Source organism: Oculina patagonica, chromosome 2, assembly GCF_052425735.1.
Source record: "Oculina patagonica isolate OP01 chromosome 2, crgOcupat, whole genome shotgun sequence".
Taxonomy (NCBI): Eukaryota; Metazoa; Cnidaria; class Anthozoa; order Scleractinia; family Oculinidae; genus Oculina; species Oculina patagonica.
Window position 1 is genome coordinate 18,864,642 of NC_135759.1, and position 14,373 is coordinate 18,879,014.

The window sequence follows — 14,373 nt, forward strand, 5'->3', positions numbered from 1 at the left end:
GGTTTTTTTTTCCCCGGTTTTTATTTGGCCAAAATTTTTTTTTTATTTTTTTTTTTTTCTTAGAGGGCCCTTCTTTTTTTTTTTTTTTTTTTTTTTTTTTTCGCCCCGGGGCGGGGGCTTTTTTTTTTTCCGGCGGGCGGGGGGGGTTACTTTGGTTTTGGTTTTACGACACTCGATTAAAAACCGCTCTAAAACGTTAGAAACTGCTTTATTGGATTAGTAATTAGTAATACGTTTTTGATGTTTCATTAATTCAGCGAGGATCTTCTGTGTTTATAGGAACAAAAAGACGAAGACATTGATTGGTGGTCCAAGTTCTATGCCTCTGTTGGTGACATTGACAAGGCTGGAGTCTATTTGGAAAAAGGATACGACAAGATCATGGTAAGAGAATGCAATTCTTTGCATAACCATGACAATCTAAAATAAATATCCTGTTAGAAATGTTACACCTCTGAAAAAAGATAGCCTGCAAGCAAGCTGTCCGTTTGGGAATTAGGTAGAGGCAGGGAAAAAAGCCTTTCGAAAGCTTTTACCTCCCTCTTCTAAGTCCCTTAGAGGAGAGAATACTCGTTAGTTATTCCTTTTAAAAAACCCTCCAAGTTAAGACCATTTTAGTCGCCATGGCGACTAAAATTTTAGAGCTGTCGACTAAATTGAAACCAAAGTTGCCAGCTGGCGACAGAGAAGAAGGAGAAGCACAGCAAGCGACAAAACACTGGCGACCAAACAAACAGACGGGGCCAATGGCCACTAAGGAAAAAAAAAAACTTGGAGGGTTGTTAAAGTCATATACTGACCCTTTTTAATGGGATTTACTTCATATTTCCTTCAGTTTTACATAAACATTCACATTGGGTGGTCAGTGAAGGATTAAAGATTTCGTCTTGGCTGTCTCTCGTGAGTTCGTTCGTATAAAGAAGACCTCGGGTTACTTTGTCCACTCTAAGCGCGACTGCTTCGAGAAACATGAAACTTGCGGTTGATGTCTAATTGTTTTCAAGAGTCGTGACTTTTCCCAAAGTAACGCTACCCTCTAGGACCTACGGTAAAACAATACTTTGGAAAATGAATGTTTTAAAAAAAATTTTTTCTACAAGGTGTACGGAACAGAGTTGGAGAAGGTTGAGGTATTTAACGGCTTCCAAGACTTTGTAGAAACGTTTTACATTCACCGCGGGAAAGTGAAGTCGAAATCGGAAGAGGAGGAGACCATTGTAGGGGAGTTCAAGGTAAGTAAAGTCAAAGACTACTAATGTAAAATTGTGTTGATTCATTGTCTTGATTTACTATCAAATTCGCAAACTTAATATTAAAAGAAATGTATAACAGTCAGGACCTCGAGTATTAATTGGACAAAATTATGTACCACAATTATTTACATCTCATTGGAAACTTCTCTGTGTTGCTGTTTCAAATAACTTATCAAAAGGCATCATTTCTAACAACAGCAAACGTCGAAAACAAATTTCGAAGTTCCACTGAATTCCACTGAATCGCTTAAAAATCGAATTTACAAAAAACTACATGTGAGATATTACCCATAGTTTACATGGTTCTTGTGAATTTTGAAATTCGTTTTCTCGGGCTCTGATAAGAAATTGTTGTTGGTGTTATCACGGATAGTTACCTACATCTTTAGCTTTTAGAAAAGAACGCAATAGGATTAAATTATTCTGTACTCGATTTTTGTCCAACTAAAATTAATATTACTCGATTTCGTGATGGATTCCGTCTTAATATTTTATTGTTCCTTCTTTTCAGGGATCGTTTCGGTTGTATCCTCTGCCAAGCGACCCTAACGCTCCTGTACCGCCCAAGATTCTACGAAAACTGCCTCCAAGTCAACCGGTGGAATGTGTCATCAGAGTGTACGTTGTGCGGGTAAGATGACAGCCATGTTTCCCTGTTGCGTTCATGTCTAATATACACGAAGTGTCACTTCCTTTGCAGCCGTTATTTCGGTCGTCACGGTGTAGAGGTGTTGTGTGACGGCCCAAATAACGGCTGCGTTAACGGAGGCAACACAAAGTGAGCCTCTTATGATCCAATCAAATGTTTCAAGTTTCGTAACACAATCCAAGCAATGTCAAATAGGATATTTACCATCTTTATTAAAAATGTACCATCTTTATTATTCACTACACACTTGATGATTTTGACATTGCTGATGCTAGCAGTATGCAGGACGCTTGTCACGTATCAACCTAGTAAATGGCCCAGCTCACCACGAGTCTCTCGTAGCTCAGTTGGTTAGAGCGCCCAACCGGTATCTGCTAGGCCAAAGTCAGACTATCGGGTCTGACTTTGAAATGCAACGCTTCTCCCGAATGGAGAGGAGCGTTTCTGCGTGACAATCCAAGTAACGGCTGCAAAAGTAAGTGAAACTCAAAATGAATTTGATTAGCGTAAGAATGAAAATGCGAAGAACACTTATTTTGCACCGTGCTTTCCTCTGCACCGATGTCAATGGGTTTGGAGACTTACAGTGGAACTAAAGGAAGGAGGAGCTGAAGTGAAATGTCTAAAGTTGTACTCGTGTAGAAATAAAAGTTAATGTTTAATACTGTGTTTTGACAGGCTTTAGACCTCCAGCCACAGGACACCAGCGGCCTGGCAGATCCTTACGTTGTCGTACACATGGGGAAGACTAAGATCTCTGACAAGGAAAACTATGTGCCAAACAACCTGAATCCTATGTTTGGAAAGTAAGAGAGCCTATCGTGACTTATTCGATCTGAATCTTCGCCAATTTTGGCCGTCCTTCTGCCGTTTTGGTTTACTATAAGTTCTTTGTTCTCTTTGTTCCTTACCAAACTAATCTTTTGAGGTCACCTGGGATTTAAAAGTAGCTTTGTACAACGTGAAAAAAAATCTAGAAATGGTGTAACATCTCTCACGGAAGAATGCTCAATCTTTAAAATCCTCAAGAATAAGATGTACTTTTAAAGGAGCTAAGCCATGGCATACATATCCTGAAACACTTTTTCGGCTTAAATTTTTCACGACCATGGTTCGTAGTCTGTTTTACCATCGTAACCATCTTTGCTTTGCTCTGTTTTGATTTATCGTTATTTGTTTGGTATTTTTTTACCCTACTTAGTTGCTATTTATGGCCCTATTTCCCTCCTGGGGAAAGACCTAAGCAAGTTGCTATTTTGAGAAAGTTATTTCCTAGTCAACTCTCTCTTAACGGACACCTCTATAAGACGGAAACCTTGTTTTTGTCCCCTCCCTTTCTTTTTTTTTTTTTTTTTTTTTATTTTATCTCCCTTTTTTTAAAAACGGCTCCTTTTTTAAAAGGAAAGTTGGGGGCGCCCCCTTGAAAAGATATTGTATATCCGAAAAAAGTACGTTAATATATCATGACGCGCTGAGTACATTTTATGCTCTTTGTTTGTCAGGATGTTTGAAATGAACGCCACCATTCCCATCATCAAGGACCTGCGCATTTGCGTCATGGATTATGACGTCATTGGTAGAGATGATCTGATTGGTGAGACTACTGTGGACCTGGAGAACAGGTTCTTGTCTCGTTTCCGTTCCACTTGTGGACTGCCGCAGACTTACTGCACGTGAGTACAAACAGGTTACACCTGGTAGCTCGATCCCAGTCCCTACTTTTTTAATCCTCAAAGGTGATGATATACTGGATAGAAATGATGTCATGTTGAGGGTTGGGGCGGGGCAGGCTGGGAAGGGTGTCGTCTCAGGAGCGCCTGGGAACGAGTCTGACTGCTACATAAATAAATAACATTATTTGAAAAAGCCAATGTTTTCATCATTCAAGGAAACGTTGTATGTGAATGCAACGATTTTCGTACGTTTCAGCACTATTTTTCTATTATCTCTTTAAGGTTTCATGTAATCTATAAATGCTATCGTAGCTTTGTAAGGTGGGAAGGTTTCCCCAGAAGTATTTCAAAGATGTGATTTTAAAGTTTCCTTTATAAAGAAGAAAAAGGTTTAAAGGATTAGTGAGTTTAAATTAATGGATGGAAAAATGAATATGAAGTACTAGAATTTTCAATCAATAATTGGTAGATGAACAGTATTTGGTAATTGAGTACTCCAACTGGAAGTAACCTTGTGTTGGGTAGTATTTTGGTGGTGCGAATCAATTTGTTTCTATTTTGTTCCCTCAAGCTTTATCAAATTTAATACAAAGTTCACCTTTAACGCCCCTTAAAGAGTATAGTTTTTATGTCATTTGGTGGGCAGTATATTTGTGGTGGTGTAAACACAGAAGATAAGTCTGTTTTGAAAACAGCTACACAACTGTTGTTAGGGTTGCTTTAGCACAAAGATGCTAATAATGAATCTGGCAGCAGTGACGAGAATGTGCCATACCTTTTGAACAGTTACAAACCTGGGGATTGCGTTACCTAAACCTAAACCTGTACAACTGCAAAAGGCAATCGAATGCCTGCCATCAAATCCTAATAGTTAGCGTCCCTACTGTTTTAAACTTAGCGCCTTTGATTCAAACCAATGGCGTGACTAAAGCAACAGTTAACTCACGACACTGGTCCAAACCAAAGATGCAAGGAAACAGAGCCCTCCTTGTTTGTAACGATGTCTAATCACTCTCTTCTGCAAAGGAGAGGTGTAGTGCACTTGTGTGACCAGCGTGACATGTTGTTTGATTGACAGGTCTGGTCCAAACCAATGGCGTGACTCCCAGACGCCTCGTCAGATCTTGGAGTACTGGTGCGAATTGAACAACTTAAGCAAACCCCAGTTCCTTGGAAACACTCAGCTTGTACTGGATGGAAAGGTCTACAACCTGCAAGAATACGGTAAGACGTCTGATCAACATTAATGTCTCCACACAATACTATTAGGTTTTCAGGCAGGGAGGCGATGAGAATAAAGAAACTGATTTTCAACGACTTGTTCTTTATATAATGAAACCATGTAGCACTCACGAGATAAAATGAATAATGAGTGGGTGGACTGAAGTGCTAATAAACGTGAGCGTTAGTGTTAGCTGAACTCACGACCACTGGAATTAATAGTACTGTAGGGAGCTTAAGCAAACTACGACGACGACGACAACGAGAACGTCACCAAACAAAAAGTTAAACGAGCAGAATAATAATCCTGCACGTGCATTTTAAATCTTGGTACATTTCTTGGCCGTTCTCTGCAAAACAGCAACGTCAAATGACCAACTTCTGCGTATTGTGGAGAACGTAATTTGCATGGGTTTAATGCTCTCTTTACACGCTCAGCTGGAGCTTGTTCCTGAACCAATAAATACACTGAATACATCTGGACAATCGCGTGATCCCCAAGTAAAAGAATAATTAAATTTATTTTTCACTAGGAGTTGTCCTCGGCGTCGCCGTCGTCATTGCTTAAGCTCCCTATAGCGTTGCTCAGTCAACTAGATAGAGAAATGGAAGGTCATTACAATTTCGACAAATTTAAAGCAACTGAGATTTTTGGCGAAATCCAAGTAGACTTAACGCCCATCCACTATCCCGATAGTTTCTTTCTTTAACTTGGGGTTATTGTTTTGTTTTGCCACCACATGATGACAACTTGCATTAAATGGCAGGTTTGTCAGTTCGTTCTTTTATATCGAAATGGTATAAAGAAGATATTAAGATCTGTATGCAATTACTGTTTTTTCCCTAACAGAGGAAGGCATGTTGTTTCATTCACACTTGGGTCCCCCTGACCAGCGGTTGGCATTGCACGTGCTAAACTCCATGCCAGTAGTGCCTGAACACGTGGAGACCAGAGCCTTGTATAACACTCTCCAGCCTAGCATCGAACAGGTACAAGTATGTTGCTTTTAACGGGCGGTGGGACCTATATACCCTCCAAAACCGGGGCAGCTTGCCACAGGAAAACATTCACTTTTTATTCGGCCCAAAAACTGTCTGTCACCTAACTGTAGTTAGATTTTTATGACGTCACTGTTAACATCTCTAGTTTAGGAAATCACCCGATTTAAAAACAGATATTATAACTATAAAGAACGTGCGAAGTTTAGTTATAGTGTCAGGCGTGAAAAGAGATCGTTGAAAGTCTACTAGTGCTTGTAACTGCGATAATGTAAGTGAGCTAAGTTTATGTTGATTCACGATAGTTGCCATGAAGATAGCGAAGATTTTACAGGTGAGTGTTGACTGTAGCGATAAATATGTTGTCACCAAAAGGTAATCGTTGACTGAGCAGGTTTAACTAGGTTATGTGCGACTTTTGTAGTTTCAAACCAGCGTAATTCAGAGTTCGTACGGGTCCTGGAAAACCTGGAAAGTCCTGGAGTTTTATTGTGGCACTTTCTAGGACTTGGGGAGTCCTTCAAAAAGACTACCGGTCCTTGAAAAGTCCTTGAAAAGTACAGGAAAATTATTTGTAACAAAGGGAACCAAACCTGGTAATCACTTCAGAGAAAAAAATATAACAAGCTTATCACAGCCAAAAGTGATAAAAAAAGAGAGGATGGAAAGCGCGGAGAAAGCGCTCGTAGGCCAGATCGTGCATGGTTCTGGCCTTGCATCTGATTAGCTGATAAGACACCATTTTCAAAGTGATTAGTCAGAGCACGTTTCTCCAGGTTTATGAGGCTCAGCAAACACAAAGTCGATCAAAAGCACATAGGAACTTTTCAGGCCTTTTTATTTACCACATCTCCTCTGATCCAACCTGTAGGGCAAGCTTCAAATGTGGGTGGACATTTTTCCGAAGCATCTGGGGACCCCTGGCTCGCCGTTTGACATCAATCCTCGCAAGCCTGGAGAGTAAGTGTAGCTACGTGTTATTGTAGTTCTGTTTTGCAGTGAACAGTCCCGCCTTGATCATTTATTTTTATTTTTTAAGTATGCCGTTTACATTAAAACAATTTAGGCAATACTCACTGAAAAGTTATCGGCTTTGTAAATGTAAATGTGAGTTTATTTACCCACGTAAAACGCAAATAGCTTTCAGGAGTTTGTTATAAAGCGAATGAACATCGAGGTCGAATTGTGCTTTCCCCCCTCCATTCACCCCCCCCCCCCCCCCCTCTCTTAAAAAAAGAGGACTAACATCTGTGTTTCGGCCTTTGTATTTTCATTTTCAAGTAAAAACCTGGGTTATATAATTTAATGAAGGTGGTTCGATTGGTGGTTTCTACACTTCTTTCCTAGATATGAATTGCGAATTATCATTTGGAACACAAGTGATGTGATCTTAGAAGAGACTTCAGTGACAGGCGATAAAATGAGTGACATTTACGTCAAGGGGTAGGTACTAAGTTTATTTTATACTATAACAAAGATGGTTTCCTGTGCACGCGCTCTGATTGGCTGATTAGCACTTGAGATCTAAAGAGAACACTCACAGCTCTTGCTTTCTATAATTCTCTCAAGCTTTCGCGGTTTTATCACAGTAAAAGAATGCTGATGTATTTAATTTTTACTTAGCACAAAACCTGTAGAATTAATTTAACAGGGGCCATTCTAAGCACAAACTACGGGTTTATTTTGTTTATTTGTTCATTTGACTGGGTAATTAAAATTTGGAGATAAATTGCGATTTCTTCTTATCCAGATAAACTTAACGAAACTTTTCTTTGGTGTTATAGAAAATATTGGAATTAGAGTTAAAAGCTCGTGAGGAGGCCTATGCTGTAAAACATTTCAAGGAAACCTATAGTATCTGGAAATTTTAGAAGCAGTCTTATTTGACGTCTAATATAGTTGTTTTGTGTTTGATGTTTAGGTGGATTGCAGGAATTGAAGACTCGCAGAAAACCGATGTGCATTACAGGTATGGTGAATATTGAATCTTGCGTAACTTAGCCCTCCAAAACTCTCTTATTAGTCCAGAACCAATACCACCTCACCTACGCGAGCGTAGCACCCTCAAAACAGAAAAGGTTTCGATATATTACTTTTAGCCTTGGAAAAAGATGCCCCTTCTGACCAAGCCAAACATTATTGACCCTCCCGGTATCGCACATGCTTTGTATTGTGCCTGGCAAGCGAGTCAAAAATAGCCAAAGCTAGTGTTTATATTGGAAAAAATGGTTCGCCCCCCAGGGTCACCCTGCCTAAGGCCCCTCACGTAAACGATTTGCTGCTATTTATGTAAAGAAATACATGTGAAAAGATCTCTCGCCCGGGGCTCTTTATAGAAGTATGGTGGATAAACAGTAAATGCCACGCACGTTTTTCTCTACTAGCTAGGGTGCGTAACTATTTCCTAGAGATGTAATACGTGACCAATTTAGGCCAATGGCGCAACAGGAAAATCTGTGGTCCATTTGTCTTACCTGGACTAGCCTGCTTATACAACTGTGGATGGGTTCTTATTCCATATTTGTTCTGTCCAGGTCTCTGGACGGTGAAGGAAACTTTAACTGGCGTTTTGTGTTCCCATTCATGTTCCTCGCTGCGGAGAAAGTGCTGGTCGTTAGAAAGAAGGTAACGAAAACGTTTTCATATACAGTCAACTATCTCTAAGACGGACACCTTCGGGACCGGCCGCAGCTGTCTGTCTAGAGAGGTGTCCGCCTTATAGAGAGTCGAGGTAACATGACACCAATAATTCAGAGATAATAAAGCTAAACCTTTGCACAATGTCAATCCTTGCTAACTGCAACAAGACTTAAATAATAAAGGGACCGTATTTGCTTGTTAAAGCAATTGAGAGCTTCACACTGTACTGAGTAGTCGACCTCCTTAGTGTCCATACATGTAAGCAGAGAAGTTCTAAAGGACATTGTTTGGTGTGGGACCGTCTAGGGCGCTGACTACTTGTTTGGTCGAACGAAGTTTGGAGTATTTCACAAACATGATACCACTTCTCAAGTGTCCGATGATCAAAGTATCCGTTGTCCGTCTATGGAGGTGTCCGTCTATAGAGGTGTCCGTTAGAGAGAGTTGACTGTAATAAGAGATAAAATCCTCAATTCTCAACAAATTGAATGCGGAAAACAAAATTGTCTCGTCTCTGTTCGTTGGACGTCTGATACAGATAAGTGTAACCATTCATAAATTATGTTTTTGACACTTTTTTAAAAAAAGTATTATTTACAGAAATTACAGATAAAGCATGTCCACGAGTTCTGTTTATGCTATACTGGCTGTATTGGTCATGAAAATCGACGCAATCGTTTCTACAAATCAGTTAAAAATCGTTAAACCTTAATTTCTTTGATATTCTTCGTGATCTGTAAACTAGTTCGATTGTCTGACTGCCTGGCCATTTTGAACTTTACCCAACGAAGTGCAAGGGTATTTTAATAAAACTTTCTCTTTTTTTATAGGAGCACTTCTGGAGTTTAGATGAAACAGAAGAGCGTGTACCTCCATGTCTGGTCATCCAGGTTTGGGACAACGACAAATTCTCTGCGGACGACTTCTTAGGTACGTTTAGATCATTCGTGTAGCAGCTTTGCGGTATTCGCAGTGTTTTATACAGTTCGCTCTTAAACAAGAAGTTCTGCTATAAAAGGGATGGCACCTCCCACATTTCACACTTCTCGGGCGCGAAATGCAAATTTGTACTTTTGCAGTCGTGGCACGTGTGTGGTGCCGAGCATCCTTCAAGCTGAACATGCCTCAAAATCTCATGAAACCAAGATATATCATTGACAAAAATATGAAAAATAACTTCCTAACGTTTAACAGAGTATTCCTAGCAAACATTAAACACATTTTATCAGTAACAGTTGTAGAAAATATGCATGTTGTTTGCCAGTTGTTTACGCTTGGATGATTAACTGACAACTGGGCGTGAGAATGGCCAGGCCAGGCCCCTTTTATACCGGAACTTCTTGTTTATGATCAAACGGATCATTACCCTCTAAAGAAAGACTTTCTAAGAGAGACGGAGAGAGTGTGTGTTTAGATTTGACAGTTTTGTTTGGATCAAGTTTATAGTTTCTCAAGAATTTAAACTGTTTCGCATCGTCGATAGACATCTAACGTTTTCAATTTGCAGTTGGTGTGGGAAAATTCATGTTTTTGTCAGGAATCGTGATGAATGAATCACAAATCTTGTGTCTCGGCGCTAATAACAATTTGATCAGAAGGATGTTTAGATAAGTCTCACGACATCTGCAAGTTTGAAGAGATTTTTCATACAATTGCTGATGCAATATATTCAGGTCAGGTAGAACTGAACCTTAACCGAATGCCGAAGCCAGCAAAGAGTGCAAGGAGGTGCAGCTTGCAGCAGCTACCGTCGTTTGAGGAAGGTAGAGCCAGCAGCAGTGTAGAGACTGTGTCACTGTTTGAGATGAAGAGAGTGTACGGCTGGTGGCCCTGCTTCGCTCAAGAGGCAGGAGAAGAGATGCAGTTAACGGTAAGATGGAAATGCGAATTCTCCTTACATATTGCCGTCCATTGTTTTAAAATTTCAAGGGACACTGTCGGCTGAAATATCATCTTTTCATGATTGTGGCCAGGAGCTTGCTTTAATCTTACTTTATCAACTTAAAATCCCGAGAAATCATCGCCAAAAGTGGTAGAAGCAAAGAAATATAAACTAAACTGACAAAATAACGGCTGGAAAGGTCAAACCGTCACAAGAATGGAAGTTTGATGTCTTGTCATCCTGTCAATAAATCAAAGAATTTCATAAACTGCAATCCATTTTAATCCTGCACTTTATCTCGAAACTACTGCTTCTGTTTGGCTCTATAGAATCTTTTTATCCAACTAAGCTGATATTTGTGGATTTGGATATATTAGATTTTTTTTTTTTTTTTCAATGAATATGACTGCAGAATATGGGTTTTTGGGGGTGGGGCTATGGTCGCGTGATAATTGCGAAAAAAAAGAGAAAAAAAGCCATTACCTCGGTTTGTCCTGAATCTTCGAGAAAATGGCCAGCTTCAAACAACGGTTGGTTTCGAATTCGTTTGTGATTGGACACAATCCGATTGTTTTTTTTTTTGTGAGGGCACGTTGTACGACTTTGAAAACTAGCTATAAAGCAGTAGCTAAATAAACACAGAAACAAGCAAAACAACTAAAGCCGTATTCTAAACTCCAGGGCTTTTTTCGCAGGGTAAAGTAGAAATGGCCATTGAGCTGTTACCCAAGGACGAAGCTGATTCGAAACCCGCTGGAAAAGGAAGGGAGGAACCAAATCAGAACCCTACACTAGAGGAGCCCAAGTAAGTAATTCCACTGTTTGTAGCAATTGGAGTTGAACAACTTTGGTGAACTGTACAGAAACCCATAATAGTTTCTGATAACAATCATAACATACAGTCGACCAACACAAGAGGGCAGTTCTCTCGCACGTTTGAGAAGTTTCCTCAATCCATTATTAGATTTTCATTCCAAAGTCCGCCGCCGCCTCAGGTAAAAATAATTGGAGAATTAAAAATAAATAACGAAGTAGGTAGAAATCATCGGTTCTGATTCGCTTTGACATTGTTACAATTTCATGTATCGAATTTACTGTTGGGCGTAACCCTGTGATGGACTAGCATCCCATCCAGGGTGGAGTAGAAAAATCCTAGTCGCTTCATGCTACGGAAACCAGGATAAGCTCCGGTCTGATGGCCACTAGGCTCGAATGCTGAGACTTAACCTATGTAAAAATTTGTCTTGTTCCTTCCCCAGTCGCCCTGCGACCTCGTTCCTGTGGTTCACGTCTCCGTTCAAAACTATGCGCTACATCATTTGGAGAAACTACAAGTGGATTATCATTGGTGTACTTATCACTCTCATCATTATAGCAGCCATTGTCGTCTTCTTGTATTCCATGCCGGTGAGTATGTCAGTCGATAAGGTTGCTAGAGGATATTTTTAACTTTGTTATCATTGATGAGTTTTTCCTCTCTCAGTGTCCTTCGCATTGGCTGTTATTTGTGTCGCCGCGTGACGTGTAACCCGGCGAAGCGTTACGTGACGACCCAAACAACGCTTGAAAAGAAACTGCTTTTTTCCTTAGTCTCGTTCCTCGCCCATAATGACTCGTTTAGGTGAAAAATGTCTATCATTTGACATTTATACACATTAAGCCAGAAATTTTCTTTGCCAATAAAATTGTCACGAGCAATTCCTGGCCCTGGCCTTGAAATTATTCCATGTTCTTTTTTTGACCTACCCACAATCAATCCCCACTAATTACTTATTAAACTGAGTTTAATTTTACATTTGTATACTTGCTTACTTACCCTGATTTCTTTTCATCTTTCTTTCCAGGGATACTCTGTGAAGAAGATGTTCAAAGTATAAATCGTCCCCTGTGACGGAAAACCTACAAATTACAACAGATATCGTCTATTAAATGGAATTGAATCTAAATTAGAATTGAAATATTAATAATATCATTATATTGATAATAATTCGTAATAATATAACGTCAGATTTAAAGATCGCTATATGGGTAAATAATAAATAGTAAATCGTTATATCGCTATTTCATAAATTTGATAGGTTGCAGGAAATCGGCTAATTCATTTCTAATAGAAATCAGGAAAATCCACTAAGAATCGTCAACACATAGGTCAACATATCCATTCTTGTCTTGTTGTCTTTATAGGAAATTAGTTGGAGTGCAACTTTTTCATAACACTCATCTTCATTGCCAAAGCTGATAGATCGAAAAAATCTGAAAGTAATCAACAGGGATGAAAACTGAGGGTGGTAAATGGTATGTTTTGTGAGCTGTGAATTGATTTTTTTTGCATGAAATGTAAAATGGCTGTTTATTTTTTCCTCGTGAAACGAGAAGCAAGTTTTTTTATGTTGCCGTGATTTTGCAGCCGTGATCTGCGATTGGATAAAACGTGACGTGACGGTGTTTTTTGTTTCGTGAAACGTACCCCTCCTCTCAAATTCCCACATTTACCACCCTTTGAAATTTGATGGTAAAATGGAATCGTTTTGAATGTTTCGTCGCAGGCGATGAATCCTTTTTCTCATTTGACCAGTAGGCAAAGGGACATGGAGAAAATATGACAGGGCTGTCTATGCAGTGGGATTCGTCTGAAAATAGTTCATAGTTCTGCTTGCGGGAAACTTCGATGTAACTTCGAAAATGTCGTACAAGTAAATCAAATTAAAAATAATGTTTCTTTAATGAGGCTAGCTATAAAGATATAACAGCTGTTCTATAGTGGTGGTGAATTCTGTAATAAGATCAGAATAATGCCTTACATCATCTACGTATACTGCTTGTAACACAGAATTGTAACTCGGTCACAGTAATTAATGACTAGGACCACCGTACAAAGGTATAACCGGTTAGGGCATTTCGTCAAATAACTATTTTTGTTGAAAATTACTGGAGTTAGCTACTCTAGAAATATGTAAGCTTCCAGCTTCAATAAATGGGAATATATCTTCTCCACAATGAGTGAGTGTTTTTCTGAAGTTGATCCATGGCTAGCCTGCGAATACAGCCGCCTCTCCACGCTCCGATCTGCTTGCTGCGTTCGGAGGGGACCCCAAACCGAACGAACGCAGAAAGCGGATTGGAGCGTGGAGAGACGGCTGTATTCGCAGGCTTATCCATGGCGCTCGGATTCGAAGTTCCGGGTTGGAAAAGACAAGTCATGTCTCTGAGCCGGCAGTGACGTGGTTACTCCATGTGGTGGCATACTTGAAAACACTCAGCGGATAAAAAGGAGACTGGAAAGCGTACAGATGGGGAAAACCACTGCGTGCTTTGAGTCCGCGGGCGCAAGGATTCATGTCCGTCGTAGTTTTGTTTTGGACGAAAACTAACAATTAAACTTCAAATTTAACAATTGGGTTTGAATAGATTTTTATTTCCTAAAATTCCTTTGGAAAAGCAGGATTTCCAATCAACACTAATTATTTGCTATTTTTGGCTGGACTCATCTTACACGCATCTTTTCCATTTTTTGTCCGTTTACTTCCTTAACATACGACCAATGTGCGTACACAAGTGACTTCCTTAACAACATGACGCAAACTGTGTGTTGGGGGGCAATCGTAGCCATCCTTTCAATATTTTTAAAATTGACTAGTGTAATTAATTAACCGCAGTGTTTGGTCTTCTTGTAACTGATAAAAGTGCACGTTAACTTGGGTAAAAAAAAAAATAAACAGATGCGCTGAAAAGTAAACGTTTTCATACGTTTCTCAATTTTCTTGCCCTGAGACAGGCTTAAGATTTTCTGATTTTCCGCAGTTTCGGGTTTATTTAGCTGAGATAGCCATGCGGAAATGAGGACGCTTAATGCTAGTTCACAGGTACGACAGAAAGTTGCGGGATAGATTATATTGAAAAGAAGGACAGCGAACGACGAAAACGGGATATAGGAAACTGGGTGTTGGTGTTGGTGAGGGTTGGGCAAAGGAAGCAGAAACTGGCCTTTTTTGTTCCCACAGCTCGCTTCGGTCAGGCCTTTTTCTGAGGAACCAGATTCAAGTCCCCTCTGTAGCA

General features: G+C 39.8%; 1 protein-coding gene across 4 annotated transcripts in view; it reads left to right on the forward strand.

Moving 5' to 3' along the window:
* Positions 1–13,314, forward strand: part of LOC144643374 (myoferlin-like) — a 74,098-nt gene extending 60,784 nt beyond the window's left edge. For all 4 annotated transcript variants that reach the window (XM_078502584.1, XM_078502586.1, XM_078502585.1 and 1 more), the window contains 16 exons: positions 280–384; positions 1,101–1,232; positions 1,765–1,884; positions 2,581–2,708; positions 3,405–3,575; positions 4,654–4,799; positions 5,647–5,786; positions 6,667–6,755; positions 7,143–7,238; positions 7,717–7,764; positions 8,330–8,420; positions 9,266–9,365; positions 10,109–10,305; positions 11,013–11,122; positions 11,577–11,724; positions 12,162–13,314. In XM_078502584.1, coding sequence (XP_078358710.1) covers positions 280–384; positions 1,101–1,232; positions 1,765–1,884; positions 2,581–2,708; positions 3,405–3,575; positions 4,654–4,799; positions 5,647–5,786; positions 6,667–6,755; positions 7,143–7,238; positions 7,717–7,764; positions 8,330–8,420; positions 9,266–9,365; positions 10,109–10,305; positions 11,013–11,122; positions 11,577–11,724; positions 12,162–12,194 — 1,854 coding nt within the window. In that variant the 3' untranslated portion in view covers positions 12,195–13,314. The remainder of the gene's footprint in view (positions 1–279; positions 385–1,100; positions 1,233–1,764; positions 1,885–2,580; positions 2,709–3,404; positions 3,576–4,653; positions 4,800–5,646; positions 5,787–6,666; positions 6,756–7,142; positions 7,239–7,716; positions 7,765–8,329; positions 8,421–9,265; positions 9,366–10,108; positions 10,306–11,012; positions 11,123–11,576; positions 11,725–12,161) is intronic.
* Positions 13,315–14,373: the final 1,059 nt, after the last annotated feature.